Genomic DNA, 20,996 nt, shown 5'->3' with positions numbered 1-20,996 from the left:
GATGTATTTAGGTGGATGGAGTAACCTTCCCCAAAACTTCAGTAGGCCTATTTATACATGCATGTATAACCCAAGTGTTCAACATGTCATTCTCTGTTTGGGTTTAACTTCCCACATACAGACATGAAAAGGAATTTCATGAAGCCTCCATACAGACCAGATTGAAAATTACAGATTGTACTCGGTTCAGGGTCGCGGATCCGAAACGAGTCGGATTAACCTGAGAAGAACTGAATATTCATGGAGCAGGATTCGGTACCAGCCAGCGCATCGGGCGATGCGGGACTCACGCTTAACACTATCTATCTGGTGTCTTTCCTCGTTTTTTCCACCAGATGGCGCTACACTCTGTGCTAAGGCAAGTAACTGTTTATAATGAAGAATGGCTAACGTAACTTTCTTCGGCCACACAGCCTAGCTCCTGGACCCTGGATTACCTGTAAGTTTAGCGGTCTCGGTGTCTGCAACACGCTAGAGGTGCGCGCTCCGTGATGGATTACCTGTAGCTTTAGCGGTCTCTGCATGTCCGACACGCTGGAAGTGCGCGCTCCGTGATGGATTACCTGTAGCTTTAGCGGTCTCTGCATGTCCGACACGTTGGAAGTGCGCGCTCCGTGATGGATTACCTGTAGCTTCATCTGAAAGCTCAGCACAGACTGGCCCCACTTTCTGTGACTAAAGGCACCTGAATTGCAGTGTCTGTCTGTAGTGTAGATGAGATTGTTGGAATGAAACGCTGTGCATCTTAATTAATCCTGTTGTTGGACCTCCTTTCTTAACAAGAATGCAGGCTTCCACACATAAAATGCTAACTCGCCCACTATAACACTTGTGACAAACGTAGCTAAGATGACAGCTTAATAGCTGCATAATGGTTTGCGCCGTTACACAGAGCTGATGCAGACGCAAGCCGAATCCTCCAGGCCAAGTCTCACGACAGAACAAATGTCAATATTGGGTTGACTTGGTGTTTGGTTTAAAATGAAAAGAAAGGGTTAACATTCCCAAGAGACTTATGGGGTGTAATTTATCATCAATGTCGGGCAGGGGCTTTGGGAAGAGGGGGTGCGGTCTGGCTTCTTCCTCATGGGGGCGCTGGCCCCCCACAGACACAAACCCCCTGCCCTGTTCACTCAACCCCCTCCTCCAGCTGTTTGCTCAGTACCACCTGACCCTCAATGAATCTCTGTGCCCGTCGTCATAGCGACTAAGTAACCTTATTGATGCCTGGGCAGATGTTATGGGAGGAGTGGGAAGCCTGAAGGATTCAGGGACATGCCAGCAGAGATTATATTTTAAAGTGCGGGGGCCCCGGGTGGGCTGTTGTGGGGTGGCCCGGGATTTGGAATCTCGCCCCCGGGTACGGGTGAAGTTCAGCATGCATACAGATGGAACTGGCCTTCACACAGAATGATAGCCTTTACAGGCTAAACAAATACACACACAGGGCTTGAAAAGCTGAGGGAACTGTAAGTTACATGTGGTGGTGGGGGGGGGGGGTGATCATTTCCTGATATGACTGTGAAGGATTTTTTCTAGGGTTTTATTAAATTCGTTTAGCAGAGCACGTCACATGCAATTGTATTGATAAATCATGGAAGCGATATGAAGAAAGGCGGTGAAGAAAGGAGCAGCTCAGCAGCCACAACATCTTTTAAAAGAGGAGATTTTGTGGATAAACAAGGTAAAAAGACGTCTTGATGTGGCGGTACTTTTTGCGGTTTAAAGTCCGACACGTTTATGAAACATGTTTATGGTTCTCCCTCGTTTGAGGCGAACGTGTCATATCGTACTGACCACCATCATGAGTACAGCCCAAAATCAGTGTTTATGGTGCACGATCTATTGTACTGTGATCATTACACAGTTAAGCGTTTAAGTATTTAAATATGATTTAGCTATGATTGCCTTCAATTCCTCTGAAGTCCCTGCTGATGCCCAGGACATGGTAACGTTCCTCCTCACATTTGGTGGAATTCGCTAATGTCCAGTTAGCGAGGCTCATTAGCCCAGTGCAGTGGCTCTCACTTCGGACCAAACCAAAGCAGCCAAATGCCTCATTTGTGGGAAAAAAGCACAATAACCTGAATCTCAGTAACAAAATTACCGTGGTCCAGTGGTACTCAGAGTGCCCCCCCTGGTGGTATAATTTGAGAACCACAGTTTGAGAAACCTGGCTTATTCACATAGGATTGCATGGAGATTTCCTAGCTGTACTGTGGGTAAGGAGATCGTAACACCCTGTGTTTCCCTCCCAATATGTCACTCAGGGAGCCCCTGGGGATGGATGAAGGAATCCCTGCCCACATTTATTGCCTTCGAGGCCAGCAGCCAGGAAAAGGAGAGAGAAGATGTTAGTTATGGTGCTCCAGAGGTTGTTAACAGAGACGATGGCGCGTACCTCACTGGGGGTCAGAGAGAGGACAGAACCAAACCAGTCCTGCCTAGCAAGGTGGTGCTTTTCCGTCTACTGGGGGAGAAGGAGAGGGAGGGGCCTCTGGGAAGGCCCGGGAGGGGAGGGGGGGGGCGGCAAGGAGGACATGGACATAGCACAAGGGGGCAACACTGAGCCAGAGGCAGAAATACCCACAGATCTGGACTATGATGGGCCCAGTCAGGATTATATGGAGAGTCTGGGGTCTGAAGAGACTAGTGAAACTGGTGTGATGCCTCACGCTGAGGGACCCAACATCCTGTCCTCGGAAGAGGTACAGGATAGCGATCCTGCGGCAGACCCTGAGTTTCCCGATTGGGAGTATGGACTTCAGCCCTGGGGGAGCCCAGGAAGCCACTGACCGAACATCATGGGAAGGTAACACCAGCCTGTAACTGGGGGGTGCAATTTGGGATAGTGCAGGCATGTCCAAGGACAAAGTGAGGAAACGCAACGGCAAGCGGCCAATCAGAAAGGGGCTGGAGCAGTGAAAGAGGCCCCATGTGACCAAGGAGGCCGAGGAAGGTCTGGAAAACGGACGGCATGCTGCATAAGTCTGCAGAGACGTCTGGGCGATGGGTAAACCTTCACACGGTATCCGCTATAGCACCATGTGTGTCCTAGGATAGACTCTAGATGGGGTCACTCGATTCTGAAACGGAGACCAGGATGCTTAACGTCAGCTGCTGCCAGAAACCATTTTCTTATACTACACTGACTTTCAGAGGTGGGTAGCTCAGTTTCAAAGAGTTAAATTCGAGACCAACCAACCAGTTGACTACTCTGTCACTGTGACTCTTTATACTCAACTGGTTGGCACTTGCCTTTGATTGACTAGCGCTCCCATTAGCTTCTGGCTACATTTTTACCATACTGCGGGTGCTCTGGCTGCAATGCTACCAGGCGCTAATTACTGGCCGCTGATTGGAAGCTTAGCCTAGCTACACTTAAGGCAAACTTGGCCCCTTAACCTGCCATTTGCTTGTGCTGTATCCGCCTTACTTGTATGTCACTTTGGGCAAAAGCGTCTGTTAGATGAATAAGAGTCACGTTGTGTAATGTAATGGAGCAGGAACCAGGGAGAGACCAGTATGTAACCAGTCCCCAAAATCCCACAGGCTTCCCCCAGGGTCAGGAATCCCACACAGTGGCCAAACGCCTTCAGTGGGCCGCCCGGGGATGAGGCATAGGGGCTAACGGCAGCTGGTGAGCGGCGTTTCGGTGCACGGCCTTCCCGACGACTCCACCGCAGGAATCTGCTGACCGGGCCTCTTTCCCTGGCCTGCCGGGGGAGTGTCGTCAAGCTCTGCGCCGACCCTGCCAAAACAAATGGCCGCAGGCCGATTCCCGCGGGTGTGTAGATTACTGCGCTCGCCTGGGCCTCCGCTCACATTGCAGCAGGCATAAAAATAAAGCGCATTTGTTCTAGCAGCCTGTTATATCCACAGGAAGCTGCACAACATTTACACAAGTAAATCAGATTGAAAAACACCACATCTGTAAAAGTCCCTGACATGAAACTTCCCTCTGGATCATCAGCGTTTGATTGGACGCTTGTCCAGAGCTTTCAGAGTAATAAATGACTGTCACAGTGCATGCTGGGTATGAGAATTGCAAGACTGTGGGAAGACGTGCCAGCTCGATGGTGGGGGTCACCCTAGGTGTGTCTGTCAAGACCCCCTGACATGTACCCAGAGCATGAGCGAGTTTGCGCATGTGAGTATTGGGCTGATGACCAGGTAGTACATGAACTGACAGCCTGAACTGGTCAACAAGGAATTACGAAGGGCTTTGTTCAGTCAGTTCTAGGATTGGGCTGTACATGAGGGTGCTCAGCAGCTAAGCCCCCGTCTGCGCAGGTCTGTGGTGCAGATAACAAGACACAACAACACCTGCCAGCTCTTTGCGACCAAATGCAACCTCGAGGGCACCAAGCGGGGTCGAGGGCACCAAGCGGGGTCTAGGGCACCAAGCGGGCTCGAGGGCACCAAGCGGGGTCGAGGGCACCAAGCGGGCTCGAGGGCACCAAGCGGGGTCACAGGCTCCACCTTGACTATGCTGGACCCTGCAAACGTACGTGTTGCTTCATTGGACTTGGTGGATAGAGACCAATCAAAAAATATTTCTATTATATCAAAAGAATTATACCAAGGAGACGTACCAAGGTTGTTACTGTAACTCAGTTTCCAGAAAAGTTGGGATGCTGTGTAAAATGTATTTACAATGATTTACAATTCATATAAACCCATATTTAATTGAAAACAGAACAAAGTCGACATATCCAGTGTTGAAACTGAGAAATTGTGTTGTTTTATGACACATATATGCTGAATTGGAATTTGATGCCAGCACCAAGTTTCAAAACAGCTGGTACCGGGGGCATGTTTACCACCGTGCTCCATCACCTCTTATTTTAACAACACTCTGTAAACTTGCGAATTGAGGGGACCAGTTGCTGGAGTTTTGAAAGTGAAATGTTGTTCCATTCTTGCCTGATATAGGATTTCAGCCGCTCCACAGTTCAGGGTCTCCTTTGTTGTATTTTTCGTTTCATGAGAAGCCAAATCTGTTCAATGGGTAACAGGTCTGGATTGCAGGCAGGCCGGTCTAGCAGCGGGACTCTTCTACAATGGAGCCGTGCTATTGTAATACCCGCAGAATGTGGTTCAGCATCGTCATGCTGAAATACAAAAGGCCTCCTCTGATAAAGACGTTGTCTGGATGGCAGCATGTGTTACTCCAGAACCTGTATATATCATTCAGCATTAATGGTGCCTTCCCAGACGTGCAGGCTATCCAAGCCATGGGCACTAATGTGCCCCCATACCATCAAGGATGCTGGCCTTTGAATTGTCCGCTGATAAGTGGGATGGTCCCTCTCCTCTTCAACCTGGAGGATGCCAGTTTTTTCGGGTTCTGAATGGGCCTGGAGATCAAGCACATTCTTGGTCGAGTGGGAATCGGTTAGGGAGCTGTGGTCTGTGACACACCTCCATCAGAACTTCAGCACAAACTGTGGGTATGACAATAAATGCTGAACATTAAAAAGCACCTTCATCTGTAAGAAATGTAGATTCGACAGTGAAGAGCTGAGAGTCAGTTTACTTTAATTGTTTCAGTCCCCCCTACGCATGCGTGACTGGCTGAAGAAGATCCTGCTGCAGCTATACGAGCGTGACACGCATACCCCTGGCCTCCTGAGCGCCAAGCAGCAGCTGCGAGTGGGTGACTGACCGGGTGATCCGGGCATCTCGGCTTCTCTGTACAGCTTCACGCCCCACAGGGATACAGCCAGATAAGGTGCCTAAGTGTCTCTCTCCTACACGGACACTGGGAGGCAGCGCTGCGCCTTTTGCAAAGGTTTAATGCAGGGTTTCCCAATAAGCTCCTCAGGTACCCACAGCCAGTCCATGTCTCGGCTCTCTCCCAACTCCCTGCCAGACACGCCACATTTATATTCTATTTTTTTCCCTACCGGGAGATGGAAGGGACAGAAACATGGAATGTCTGTGGGTCCTTGAAGACCGGATTAGAAAACATACAGTAAACCAGCAAACTACACTGAGGAGGGCTCCAAATATAAGGCGCACTAAATAACATGCCTTGTTGGGCTCAGCGAGCCACAAATCAAACCGACCGACTTACTCCTGCCCAAAATCTGCTCATGACCAAGCAAGAGACACAGGGTTTCAGTAGATTGGCCCCAGAAGGGTATTTCGCAAAGCAGGATTTCTTCATTAGCCAGATAACTTAAGGCAAATGTAAGTATTGTCTAATAAGGATGTCACTTATCTCTCTTCCAATTGGACAGTTTCCACGTTCGACTTAAGTTATCCAGTGAAATGAGATAATCGGCTTTGTGGAACACCCCCCAGGTGAGGATAATCACTAGTTAACTTACTGACTTCCTCCTTCACTGCACCATGTGGCCGAGAATCAGGGTCATGAAATTTGCTCGAAGATGAAAATGCTTACGGTTCCCTGGCGGCTCGTTGGATGACACTGTTGACTCATATATGCAGTGTTTTGGGTCCTCCTGGGCTCAGTGTGCGTATCTTCTGCCCCTGCATTCCTAGTCTCTTAATTACCCATAATGTATGAATATGAGACTGAAGTTATTGTTGGTTGCTCAATAAAATAATAATGATAATGGCCTTATTTGTGTAAGTGAAACTCCTATGAGCTCGCAGCTTTTGCAGTCTGCAGGTTGCAGATAGGTTCCCTGCCCAATTCTCCAGCCAACTCATCAAGAATACTGAGCCACACAAAACCCGGGGGCTCCGCCTCCTGCGCTGGGCAGGTTCCTCTGCCACTCAGAGCTGGCCCAGCTGAGGGTGCCATTGGTCCCCATGGAGCACTGCGCCTCCCGCTTCTTCCGGGAATGTGACAGGGACAAGGACGGCCTGGTGTCCTTCAAGGAGTGGGGCCGCTGCTTGGGGATCAGGGATGGTTGTGGAGTTGAGTCCCGCCCTCCTGACCCAAAAGTGGCCGTCATCTAACTATAAATCTATATATAAATATTAAATGTTAACTATAAAACTTAAATGTAAATATAAATGTTAATATTTATATATAGACATACCATTTATATTTACATATGATAAACGATTTTGAACATAATCTGCACAGCAAAAAAAAACCTGATGATCCACAACACGATTGACTTCTAGCTAAATGTCAGAAAATTGCACTAAATATTGAAAAAGTGGCAAATGGAAAAATGTTTAGTACCTTTACAAACGGCGCCCCATAGTGGGATGGGTTAGAAGAGCAGAGTAATTTGTCTAATTTTCTCTCCTAACAGATGAAGTATGAAAGTATGTTTCAGCAAATGTTGTGGGTAAATTCAAAACATGTAGCTTCAGGAGGAATAAAATGATATGGAATAATGTGTTACTTTAATGTTCTAGAAAATTCATAGATTTTGATTATAAACACATACGGAACCACAGGATAATTACGAGTCAATATTAAATGGACTGAATTTAATCCGATACCACAGATGGGTCAGAGGTTTTTGAATTAGATGAATGAGTGAACGAATTATAATACTTACAGTTGTAGATTAATGCAGATTTATACAAATGTTATGTCATTTTCCTTTTGTTTGCTTTGCCACCTTAAATTCCATTTCTGATAATGTTGAAGTTACTACATCTGTTGCGGACTGTAAGTCAATATTTACATGTAAAAATGTTCCATTACTCCTGTCAAATTCGTGGGTGAAAAACTCTTTTAAATCTGTTAAATTTTTCACTTCCAAGTTGTTCCTTAAATTAACCCTTCTAATAAAGGTCTCTTGTTCAAGCCAAGGGCTACGAGTATGATTCCTGCTCTTAGAGGAATGTCTTATGGGGAGAGGTTAGCTCAGCTGAATCTGTTCAGCCTCGAGCAAAGGAGACTAAGGGGGGACATGATCCAAGTACATAAGATTCTAACAGGTCTGGATGCTGTTCAGCCAAATGGCTATTTCAGTATTAGTTTAAATACTACAACTCATGGCCATAAGGGGAAATTAGCGGGAGAACATTTTAAAATGAATTTGTGAAAGCACTTCTTTACACAGCGTGTAGTTGGAGTATGGAATTGTCTTCCTGCTAGTGTAGCGCAAGCTAAAACCCTGGGTTCTTCAAATCAGAGCTAGATAAGATTTTAACAACTCTGAGCTGTTAGTTAAGTTCTCCCCAAACGAGCTTGATGGGCTGTATGGCCTCCTCTCGTTTGCAAATTTCTTATGTTCTTATGTACTGGTGTATGGTGCAGTGTGTGGGGAACTAAACAACGTAGAAGATCCCGGGGTTGTGTATGGATCCAGGAGCACACATAGCTGCTATCAATCAGGATTATTAAACGATAAAAATAACAAAAAATATGAAAAAATTTCAAATGAGGGCAGGATAGCCGTTACTTTTTGAAAACGTTGAGAACTCTTGGTGTGTGTGTGTGTGTGTGTGTGCGTCCATGAGCGCAATGACAGCTAGAGATGACTGATGTACTAACGCAATTAGAGGTTGATGATGTCACCACTCCAGGTAGATATTTTGAGGGTTTAAGCTGGGGCATGTTTGCCACAGTCACTGGTGAAGTTCTGGTCCATCTCACTAATCCGGACACAACCGCCGTGTTTACTCGAACATTAGAGTGCAATCATGAAAATAGGCACGGAAGATGTTGGAGTATCAGGGATTCCTTGCAGCAGTACTCATTAAATGGTTACAGTCATTATGGGGCCTGGTGAAGGGCCGCGATTGGCCAAGCCGATTGGCCAAGCCGATTGGCCAAGCCCATGATCTGGTCAAAGTGAAGATGGTGATGCCAGGATGACTCGGCAGCCAGAGCTGAGCTCTGATTGGGCCACGGCTGGTGGAGTGTACGAGGGGTGTTTTAAAAGGGCAGCTTGCAAGGAAAATAGCTCAGCTTCTGATGTCATATTACAGGAACAAGGAGGTAGACTAACTGCTCATTCACATCCATCTCCAGGTATTCAGTGAGCATCATCAAATTAAACTACTTTGCTAATATTAAATATTAATTTCTTTCCATGCAGTTACTCTCTGTTGGTGTGTGAGCTGACTATTAAGTTAAACCTTCTGTCTGTTAATGAAATGACAGGCTATTAATAACTATGCGTAGCTGATGTTTTTCAAACGACCATCTTGCTTGTGCTTGTGTCCATCTTCCTCCTCCTCTGTAGAAGGCAAACCATGATCTGTGGCTGGTTCTTCATCTGGCCGACGTTGGTGCTTCTGGTGAGTTTCACGTTTTGTCTGTTAATCCTTTTGCCTCTGCGCGTCCTGAAGTTCTGCCGTATTCACCTTTCCCGCAGACCCAGGCTGAAGCTGATGAAACGTCGAGTGCTGAGGTACGGATCGCTCCGTGTCAGTTTTTGGTAACTTTTGTAATGTCCCGCGACACAGAGAGACAGACACCGTGACCCCTATCTTCTTCTGCAGGCGGCTGTTGGGAATGCAGGAGCAGCGAATGGCATTGTCATTCCCGGTGGGCTTAATCCTGGTGCTGGGAACGGAATGCTTTTAAACGGACAGGCGCAGCTCGGACAGGCGCAGCTCGGACAGGCGCAGCTTGGACAGGCCCAGCTCGGACAGGTCCGACGAAGGCTGCAGATCTGTGATCATTCTTAGAGCAGCTCTCACGTTTCCTGAAGCTGTTGATTGTTTTTGTTCTCTTCTTTTATACTATAAATATGTTATTATACTAATACGGTGCTCTGTGACGTTCCCTTATGGGCATGTCTGTGCCACAGCTGATCCCCATTGGCCAGCCCGTGTTTATCCCACAGTCGGGCCTTCCCATTGGTCAGGCTGGCATGCCCTTGGTGCCTGGCATGGGGCTGCAGCAGGCCCTGGCGTTCCCCATGGCTCAGCCACAGCTGCCTGTCCCTCAAATGCAGCCAGCCAATGGGGTGAGTCCTTTGGGTCAAGGAGGCGGGTCAAAGGTGCGTTACAGTCTCATGTGATTTGGCCGCCAGTGCTGCTGCCTTTCTTTACGGGGTTTTTGGTGCTGCCTGTGTTCCCAGGTGCCCCCCCTGTTCGCTGTTGTCCCCCAGGGAGGGTTGCAGGTTCCCGTGCTGAATCCTGGGCAGGTGATACAGGTAACACAAAAAAAGACACTAAACAGGCCTGCGGATTTGGATCCATCCCCGGCTCAGCGTCTGGGCTGTGTGCACATTCTCTCCCCGTTTGAATGGGTTTTCAGGCAGCTTTTCCCGCTGCTGTCCAAAGAGGACCAGCGACTCCAAACTGCCCCTAACATGCGTGTGTTTGGGGGCTCATATGAGTACCCTATGATCTTGGGCTCTCCTGAGCACCGTCTAACCCACGTCAGGGTGTAACATTCCTAGGACTGACTTCGGGTCATTATCTACTGCTGAGTGATCAATGGAAGTTAATACATGAAAAGATCATAAATAATTATCTAAGGAATAATGCTGTAATCAGGAGAATTCGGGGGCAGTGATGTTGGCTCTCAATGTTTCCTGCTAGATTCTCCCACTGGGGGCCGGAAACACCATCATGCAGCCAATGAGTGGGGCCCAAGGAGCAGGAAATGCAGCTCGTATGGTCAAGGTATGCCCCCCCCCCCCCAACCATTACTCAAGCACACCTGCCTCATGCATACAGCTGGGTGATGCAAACTCTAGGGTTATGGGGAATGAAGACCAGCTAGGTTGAGATGGGATGTCATCAGGATCCTGCTTCTGTTGCCCAGTCAGCTTGGTTCCCCCCTGATTTCACTGCTGCTCCTTCGTACTCCTCAGCGCTCAGCGCCCGCAGATTCGGTTCCGACACCCAGCCCTGTGGAACCAGAGGTGAGTCCTGCTATCTGTATTTATTTCCCAAAAGCCTGAAATTCTTTTGTCGGAATGACTACTCTCACAACAACGACTCAAGCCCCAAACCCGCACTTTTCTTCTCAGACTTTCCCAGTTACTCATGCAAGGCCGTCCCTGGCTGAGGTCTTGAAGGTATAGTATCTCTGAAGCATACCTTTCCATCTGTCCCGGAATCCTACCCCCAAATTCCGCAATCCTGCCTTAACACATTCAAACAGTCTGCCTCCTTCACAGCTTCTGACGGTGTCACCTGAAAGAAAGCCAAGTGTTCCAGAAATAGACGAGATCCCAGAGGAGCGAAACGTAAGACGACCTCAAGTAAAAAAATCTGATTTGTCAAATGAAACATCTATTACTGTTCAGCACTAGGAAAGCCCAGCACTATGAAACACTTACATATGGACTAGTATGCTTGTTTACAGATTCTTCCCTGGCAAGAGAGACCAAGAGTGGAGGAATCTTCAGGGTCTGGAGATTATTTGGATAATGAAGTTCTCACCAATATCTGAGTTGACCGGCTTGGAACAGTCCACAGTGGAACTCATCTTCCTAATCATACTGTCACTAAACTCATAACCACTGTTTGAGCAGTTTTGATTTACGGCGTATTGATTTAATGTTTTTTCTGAATGCCTCATTGTACTAGATCAACACCCTAAAAGTATGAAATGGCACCAAATGCCATTTAATAATGTCTTAATAAACCAGTACACTCTGAACATTGCTGGTGAATATGTCAATTTTATAAGCGTTGATGGGGCACATATGGAAATCAAAGCGTCTTTATGCCACGTGTCATATTTATTGTCATTGCACTGAAGTCACCCCATACATCTACATCAGCAATCATACTTCATCCATCCATCTTTCACAGCCAGTTGTCTGACCAATCAGACACTGTTTCAGAGACACCAATTAATTTGGCAGCATATTGTTGGACTGCGGAAGCGAAAGGCATATTCTCAGGAAATCTATGCAAACATGGGAATAATATGCAAACTCACCCAGAGCTGAGGATACACATGAAAAGCACTGAGCCACTGTATTGTCCCACCGTCACGCAATACGATGAAATAAATGCGAAACTGTAAAAAAATACAACTCTTGTACTTACTTGAAAACAATCTACAGAGAAGACCAAAGTTAACCAAATAATCAGATACATTCCTAAATAAAATTACATGTGTTGTATAAAAGAAGATATTGCAATTCTTTGTCCCTGTTACTAACAACTGTATAAATATGTTGCCGTCCGTCATCTCGTGTGAGATGGAATTTTCCATCTGTTCAGTTTGAAGCTTGATGTGTTACTCTGACAGTGACATTACGACAATGCATTAAACTGCCATTTTTAATCGGCTTATTAAACATCCATACCATGGGCTATTTCCGAGGCAGGAAGTTGAATGAGCAAGTCATTAACCGCTCTGTATAATTACAGCGCTTTCCAACGTCGCCGACCGCCGTGGAGCGAAAAACTATAATCACGGGCTTATTTTAAATGTCGTTGAGGCTCGCAGAGAGGGTTATGGGCCCATCTCGGGCCCAGACGGATAGAGCAGCAGCAAACCACGATCAGGACGACGGGGCCCCTCAGAAACACGAGGCCAATCAGAAGGTCACTTCCTGAAGAAGTAAAAATAAGCTTCCAATAGAACTGCTGCATGTTTGTCACATGAGCCACAATTAGCTTTAAAGTAAACAAACTACATATAGATGACACTACACACATCCGTCTTACAATTGCTTTTCCTGAGCAGTTTTGGGGGACCACAGGAAATACAGGCATTTTAAATCAAGCTGTACAATTTGCTGACTTCATTACATTTATTATAATTTTTTTGTGCAGATACTTTGGTCCAAAGTGATGTACATTTTTTGAGAAAACAGGGTCACCCAGTCTCTGGAGCTTAAGGGTGTTGCTCAAGGGTCCAACGGTGAAATTGCTCTGCTGACCACGGGATTTGAACTGATGACCTTCCGATCACAAGTAAATCACCTTAAACCGCTGAGCCACAGATCGTCCCAATCGTTCGGCAAGAGTAACCTTCAAACCTCTCAGTCAAAGAATCATCAAATGTTTCCTAACATCCCCCGAAACAAGTCGGGGCATGAGGACAGGGAGGAACACCTCTCTAGAGGTCACCGCAGCATTCCAGACGATCCTAAATCCAACATGCTCTGTTGCCTGCAATACCAGTGAATCTGATGAGATTGGATCGACCTGGATGGCCACAGATTGCCGCACTTTTGTCCAGGCTTGGTGGACATAAATTAGGGGTTTTTCATGCCGCCCCCGCAGGCCTGAGCCCTGTAATTAATGTAATCCCACACACAGTGATGCTGTTGTGCTTAATGAGGACATGGGAGGACACAAGGCCGCACGAGTTGATGCTCCCTGCCAACTCAGCCACGAGCTAATTATCACCTTTATAAATGTCCAGAATCCTATAAAAACTCATTTTACGCTTCCTTTCGGCAGTCCGACCTACTTGCTCCCTCGAAATCCACAGGGAAAACAGAACGGAGAATCGAACACCCAAACAGAGAACTCGGTCAACTCTACAAGTAGGTGTAAGATGTTCGGCGTCTTTAACAAGTCGTACCTCAGTGTATGAGTCTAACATTGTCGGTTGTTTTTGGTTCATGCAGCCTGAAAAATGAAGATTCCAGCACTGATGATCTTTACTGCTATCGTCCTTCAAGTGAGTAACTAGGGATGATACAGGAATCATGTCGCAGGTGCAGAGCAGAGTCTGTTTGCTTGGATCGGGAAACTTACTGTTACTCTCTTTCACTTCTAGGTCAGTTTTGGGAAGGTAGGTCCATACTTCCTCATCATCTATAATAGGAACGGTGTGATCATGTATGCCAGTGATGTACAATGAGGCTGAAATGAGGGAATCTGTATTGATGTAAACCAAATGAATCTTCTTGCTCAGAAACTCAGACTGCTCACAGGAATGGTGCCAGGGGTTCTGAACCCAGGATATATGGCGGGGGGGGCTCAACCCCCCCTGATCAACATGGGAGGGGGATACCTCCAGCCCCAGTACCCTCAGGTGAGTATTCCAGCCACGGGCCTTAATGAGACGCTCGATAATGATGCTTTTGTCCAAAAATAATTCTAGTAAAGGAAAGTGAAACAATTCATGTGTGCTTCCTCAGACTTGAACCAACAACCTTTGTGTTGCTGCATAATCACAATATGTTACTTGTTGAGCAATAGGAGCTACAAATTGTCATAGAAATGGCTCTGCAGTTCATATATAATCCTTCATGTTTGCAGTTAAAATGTCACAAAGTTAGGTCATGTGAGTGCTTCTGTAATGGATGATTGGCTGATTGCTTGAGATCCTGCCTCTTTGTAGATGCTTCCGGGTGTTCCACTGCCCCCCATGATCCCATCCCAACCCTACGGCATTCCTTATGCTCCCAATGGACTCCCACAACAACAGATGCCTTATATGGTTCCCTTCAGCCCGAATCCCAGTTTGCAACAGCCACTGCCGGGACAGATGGTATCTCCAGCCAATGGAGTAAATCTACGTGTCGCTATGCACAGCCTGTATCCAATCAACAATCAGTCACTGCACCTACTATATCAGGTACAATTTTGTCCTTCCAGAGATCACCGAACTATCCCAGTGCACCGCAACCAATAGAAGCCAACCCAGCCCAGCAGCATGCTACGGTAATTCAGTGACATGTCCTCTTTCTTTTGAGGGTTCTACTCAAATCTCATTAAGATCACAAACCTCTTTGTAATCATCACCATAACAGTCTTTGTTTAACTGCGTTTTTTCTTGTTAATTCAATAAGATTACTCTGTAATCTTACAGGTGTAACACATGTAATCTAACCTCGTTCTATTTAAGCAATTATGCAGGATTGCTGAATGGAATATCACTCTCTACATGTGATACACACTTTCTACACAGTTATATTTGGCTAAATGATAACTGGAATTAAACTGAAACTGAGTTTTTTAAGTGAGGGGATTAAATAATTCTCAGGGCAGTGCATGAGAGGAACTGCCCATTCGATGTTGAAGTTATAGCTGAAATCTCCATGCACAGGGAGGTCCAGGCTGGGATGGGGTTTGGATGGGACACCAGGCCATGACCCCAGCTCCACGTACTCAGATGTATAAGGTAAGCTGGACTCAGGAAGTGATGTGCAAAACAGGGGTGGTTCTACCTTCACCGTGAAAGAAGAGCCATTTCAACTGCTCTGTTTAATTATTATAATAATGCTTTATTGGCAATGAATGTGTAGAATAAATATTATTAAAGAATAAATATCTAGCTACCTGTGGTCTGATAGCAGAGGGACCCCACCACTTGGAGCTAATGCTAAATGGTAACCACTTACTGGTAAATGCTAAGTTATAGCTGAAATCTCCATGCACAGGGAGGTCCAGGCTGGGATGGGGTTCAGATGGGACACCAGGCCATGACCCCAGCTCCACGTACTCAGATGTATAAGGTAAGCTGGAATCAGGAAGTGATGTGCAAAACAGGGGTGGTTCTACCTTCACTGTGAAAGAAGAGCCATTTCAACTGCTCTGTTTAATTATTATAATAATGCTTTATTGACAATGAATGTGTAGAATAAATATTATTAAAGAATAAATATCTAGCTACCTGTGGTCTGATAGCAGAGGGACCCCACCACTTGGAGCTAATGCTAAATGGTAACCACTTACTGGTAAATGCTAAGTTATAGCTGAAATCTCCTTGCACAGGGAGGTCCAGGCTGGGATGGGGTTCAGATGGGACACCAGGCCATGACCCCAGCTCCACGTACTCGGATATATAAGGTGAGCTGGACTCAGGAAGTGATGTGCAAAACAGGGGCGGTTCTACCCTCACCGTGAAAGAAGAGCCATTTCAACTGCTCTGTTTAATTACTAAAATAATGCTTTATTGACAATGAATGTGTAGAATAAGTATTATCAAAGAATAAATATCTAGCTACCCGTGGTCTGATAGCAGAGGGACCCCACCACTTGGAGCTAAAGCTAAATGGTAACCACTTACTGATAAATGCTAACATGCCAAATGGTAACCACTTACTGATAAATGCTAACATGCCAAATGGTAACCACTTACTGTTAAATGCTAACATGCTAAATGGTAACTGTGAGCAGAAATTGATGCCCAGAATTCCCTGTTCCACTTCCACAGCGCTTCGCTCCCAGGATGACTTATGGCGCGAGTTTGTCTACGAGCAATGAGGTACACTACAAATGGCTCTCGGGCTGTTTAATGACTTCCTGTCCCTTAATGTCCTTCGGCGGCACTAGTCTTTGTTAGCTTCTGTGCTCCTGGGAAATAATGCTTTCGGAAAAGCAGTATTCTAAACTGTAGGCCTGTGCTCTAAAATGAATGTACACAGTTGACATAAGGTCATTTTTATCCCTTTAGGTTCCGACTCAGATAATGCCGACGCCAACTGAGGATGAGGCCCTCTTAAGCAACGCTTAAATATCAGGTGCATGTCGGCTTACTAGATGGTGACGGATATTAACAAACAGCCATGGAGATTTACATGCTAAATGCTCAGCTTTCAGTGAGTGTCGGAAGCTTGACAATGTCCGCTCTCTCCTCCTTAGGAAGGGCCCTTCAACACGGTGAACCGACGGAACAGAAGGAACATGGGAATTGTAATAGTACACAAAATGGCTCACTGTGTTTGAATAAAGACATAATAACTGTCTATAAAGCTTCTGCTTAGGCATTATTTTATGCAGTGAAAGTCTTTGATGACATCAAATAAACGATCAAATATCCCACAATACCTTGCAGTGAAATGCTTGTGTCTCCTCTCTTCTGGTGCTATTGCTAAACCAATTACAATTCTGCAGTAATGTCAGAGTACAGTAATCACTTACAGCTCCATAGTAATGTCAGAGTAATCACTCACAGCTCTAGTAGTATCAGAGTATATAAATCACTTGCAGTTCTACAGTATTGTCAGAGTGTAATAATCACTTACAGCTCTATATGAATGACAGATTAGAGTAATCACTTAGCTCTATAGTAATGTCAGAGTATATTAATCACTTACAGCTCTAGTAGTATCAGAGTACATAAATCACTTACAGTTCAACCAAAGAGACCTCAATAGATAGTTTCAACATGAGTGTTTATTTGATGAAACAATGAGTATGTGAACAGTGATTTGCCGAAGCCTGTCTCTTGGTCGTTGGTTCCATCGACTCTGAAGCTGACATATCTGGCTGGGCGACCAGGTAGGAGGCAAAGGAGCCGACCCTGGACCGGGACGGGGAGCCGAAGGTGGTGGAGGGGAGGAGGTGGGAGGACTGTATAGCTGTAACAACAGAAGTGGGTTAGACTTACTCTTTACATAAAACCTGGACCGATGTGATTGGATACGCTTGCATTCATTAGGTCTCCTTGTTTGAACTTTCATATTCACATTCATTTCTACAGTAGTGTTAGTGATTTTTTTAAGGGCATAATACCATGTGTCATAGTTTAATGGGCTTTCTCTAACTATAAGGATCCACACATACAGTAAAGATCACAAGCATTATGAGATAATCGCTTTCTGTAGAGTAGAGGTGTTGATCTATGAATCTATGATTCTATGATTCTGTGGTGGCATCCGCCCTCTTCTATGCAGTGGTCTGCTGGGGGAGCGGATGCACGGAAAGGGACAGAAGCAAAATTGACAAACTGGTGCGGAGGTCAAGCTCTGTGCTGGGATGCCCTCTGGAGACTGTGGAGGTGGTGGGTGAGAGGAGGATGTTAGCGAAGCTGACATCCATCATGAACAACCCTCATCACCCCCTGCATGAGACTGTGAGTGAGCTGAGCAGCTCCTTCAGTCAGAGACTGATACACCCTCGCGGCAGGAAGGAGCGCTTTCGCAGATCATTCATCCCAACAGCAGTTAGATTCTATAACACAAGGATGTCATGAGTCACCATTACCTACCACCTCATACATAACGCACCTTGTAGAGGTATGGGCTTGTGCATATATATGTGTATGTTTATGGTTATGTATCTACAGTTACGTATATGTAGAGGCATATCTGTATATAATGTATGGATGTATGTATGTATGTATGTATGGATGTAGTTGCATAGAACGGGTGTATATATGTACATGCCAATACCCAGCATTACCTCAGTAGTTAATTGTAGATATAGTAGTCATAGAGTTGATATTTATTACTACTTGCACTTTCCACAACCCACTACCCATATTTCATATGGTGTATGGGTGCACATAGGCATTATTACTAGTATTGGACTAGTGCTCTATCTTTTCATATTATTTCTTATTTGTATTCTTATTCTTGTATTTTTATATTCTTTTACTCTTGTAAACTCTTTCTTACTAGCTGTCTGGAGCTGCGTTAACACGCAAATTTCCCCACTGTGGGATCAATAAAGTACTATCCTATCTAAAGCAAAAATTATTTCTGACATCCAAAGATCAATGAATTGTTGCATGGTAGATTAAAACAATTTTTTAAATTGTAAGCTGTTGACCCTCTCACGCAAGGATAAGCACTTATCGGTGTGGTGAGATATTTTCACTCACATATTATCACGATATCTAGTGGTACACAAATACAGAATGTGCTTGCACCTTACAGAAACACTGACGGCATATTCAGTAGTGGCTCCATGTACGGTTTTGAACTTTTGGACGTCTGATGTTGTGTTTTGATTTTCTCAGCTGGAGTGCTCTTGCTTTGAAACGCTGCATGAAATTTGAGCTACACTCCCCCCTAGTGATAAACCTTGGCAGACAAAATGCAGACAAAATCCTTCAATCGGGATTCTGTGTCACAGTGCTAAACCCGACGGTCCTATTTGATGTCAAGTCCATTTACAGAAAAATTTCCCATAATAGAAATAAAAACATTTTTCAGGTTCTCCAGATTCTCGTACTGTTGGGTTGTACATACACTGATGCTATGTACCTTGCGCGATTCGTACAGAGGTGCATCTTGGGTAGCATGTCATAAATACTGTTACACTTTACGTCATTGCGTCCTTGTTCAACTGATCTGTGTGCCTTTAATTGTCCCTCGGGGACGAATAAAGTTATTTTGAATTTGAATAAAGTGCACTTGATTCATGCAGATGTGCCAGACACATAGAGTAGAGTGCAAACACAGAGGAACGTCTAGATCACGTTACATCTTTTTTCAGTGCTGTAATGTGCTGAAAACCACAGAGACGATGCGTAATATTATTCTAATTATTATACAAATTCTGAGGAACAGGGTTTATTTACAGTATAATATATAATACACTGAAAAAGACTGTTTCAGCATGACTCTCTAAGCCTCAGTACTGGCACAGAGGTTTGGAATGCATATCATATACATTTAGCTAAGTTCAGTCTAAAATTCAATTTCGCAAAATGATATATCTGTTAAAACAAAACATCACCTGTGCTTTGGAATATGGATAACTTTTGTACAGCAAATCACTTTAAAATAGGATAGCATATGTCTTAATCTTGTAATGTCCAGGTTACAGTGAATCTTCTCAGGTAGTGCGCCCCCTGTCTTGCGGTGGCGTCCTAGCGACACAGTTTCCAGCAGGCCGTGGTAATCCCTAAAAACTCATGTCTGAAAAACTCGGAGCGCGTTCGCTCCCAGCCATTGATGTAACACCGCGATCGTGGATTACGGAATGACTGCACCACCTTAATTGGTCCCTATGGTCATGCGCAGACCTCTCGCAGCAGGATGAGTGTGGGAAATATCTGCTGCGACTGCAGTATATCTTTCCAGGGTGCCACCTTCCAGACCTCTAGCTAATCGCTAGTTAACCTTAATCACAGCTCATATCAAGCATCATGTGAAAATCCAAACCCAGCTCAAGAAATCAACGCTCACCATTCTGTCTAATACTCCAGTATATACAAGATGTGAACATGAAAATCGAGCTATACAAAACGTCAAATATCACTATACAAAAAGGCCGGAATATATTTTAAGATAACAGTGCATTTGCTTTAATAAATTGATATGTGTTCCATGTTTACTGGGATTGGCTTCAGATTCTCCATGACCTTGTACTAGATATAAGCAGCTATGGAGTTTGGATGGATGGTCTGATCTGTAGGAGTAGAAGAGTAAATGTAGAAAGAATGAAGCACTCTGGTACGTTACTGGCTACTTAAAATGGCAAAACTGGAAAACTGAATCACACCTGATCTTATACACATGAAAACGAAAAAGCCAGGTTCAGCCCACCTAAGTAGAAGTTACAGGTACCGTCTGGTGGAGAGGCAGGCTGTAATTGGCCACAGGACAGCCAACCCGTGCCGGTGGTGAGCTGTCTGGGCCTCCAGACCAGCTCGGTGATGTCACCCATGTGTCACAGCAGCTAGGTCTGTGAGCTGATTGGCTACAAGGGAAAAAGTTCAAGTTTAAAAAGCGGAGGATGTTCAGCGGGTTGTTAGGAGTCACCTAGAGGGCAAGGAATTTCACTTCAAGTGGTGAAAAGGTGGCAATTTCTCCTGTTTATGAAGAGAATCTTTCTTATTCTATATCATAAATAATCTCTCATTCCCCTTAAAGGGAAATCATGAAGCTGAAAATCGTGACAATCATTTCTTGCCTGCTGAGTCAGTGCCTGGCGATTCCTGTAAGTACTGTTTTATTATTATTTTTTTTTTTACAGAATTCTTTGTAGCTAAACGTATATTTACCTTTACTGGCACGAAACATAAATATATACTTAATACTTTCCGTGTCTTTTCAGATACTGCGACCACAATTTGGAATTCTAGCGAGTAACAGTAATGAGGTATAGTACTTCTCCTCTTTTCCCAGTGCAGTACTTGATTGATTTTTGCAAATTCCATCACACTTAAATGTAAACACTTGATTCTCCTTTGCCTTACATTTACCTAAACATGCTTTCTTCTCCTTTGTCCCACAGATTGTACGACTGAATGGTCTGACTGTCTCCGGCATCGGCTTTGGCCAAGCACAGGCACGTCACCTTCCTACATTGATTATAGAGATGAAATGAGGAGCCTGTGTATCAGGGGAGCTCTGCTTATTTCTCTGTTCCTGCTTTCTCTCCTCACAGATGACACCGTTCCTGCCCTCCTTCGGACTCCAGCCGCCCGAACTGGGCTTCCCTCCCCAGCTGGTACCCTTAAACCCTCAGTTGGCAGGACCCTTCCTGCCCCAGGCCCCTCC

General features: G+C 45.3%; 2 protein-coding genes across 2 annotated transcripts; both read left to right on the top strand.

Annotated features, from left to right (window-relative positions):
- The first annotated feature begins 1,906 nt into the window (after positions 1-1,906).
- Positions 1,907-6,933, top strand: LOC125720276 (SPARC-like). Its single transcript, XM_048995483.1, is given in 11 exon segments — positions 1,907-1,948; positions 2,271-2,505; positions 3,687-3,787; positions 4,044-4,150; positions 4,294-4,316; positions 4,318-4,380; positions 4,476-4,507; positions 5,434-5,453; positions 5,554-5,655; positions 5,703-5,734; positions 6,735-6,933. Coding segments are annotated over 10 exon segments (897 nt in total). The 5' UTR covers positions 1,907-1,948; positions 2,271-2,287.
- Positions 6,934-9,058: 2,125 nt separating this feature from the next.
- Positions 9,059-11,359, top strand: LOC125720275 (uncharacterized). Its single transcript, XM_048995482.1, has 10 exons — positions 9,059-9,183; positions 9,261-9,296; positions 9,388-9,540; positions 9,699-9,857; positions 9,972-10,046; positions 10,438-10,521; positions 10,713-10,763; positions 10,872-10,919; positions 11,022-11,090; positions 11,210-11,359. The coding sequence occupies exons 1-10, from the start codon at positions 9,139-9,141 to the stop codon at positions 11,294-11,296; spliced, it is 807 nt and encodes a 268-aa protein (XP_048851439.1). The 5' UTR covers positions 9,059-9,138; the 3' UTR covers positions 11,297-11,359.
- Positions 11,360-20,996: the final 9,637 nt, after the last annotated feature.

Source organism: Brienomyrus brachyistius, chromosome 25 (assembly GCF_023856365.1).
Source record: "Brienomyrus brachyistius isolate T26 chromosome 25, BBRACH_0.4, whole genome shotgun sequence".
Taxonomy (NCBI): Eukaryota; Metazoa; Chordata; class Actinopteri; order Osteoglossiformes; family Mormyridae; genus Brienomyrus; species Brienomyrus brachyistius.
The sequence above is the reverse complement of the archived record's forward strand: the minus strand, read 5'-3'. Positions and strand labels throughout refer to the sequence as shown.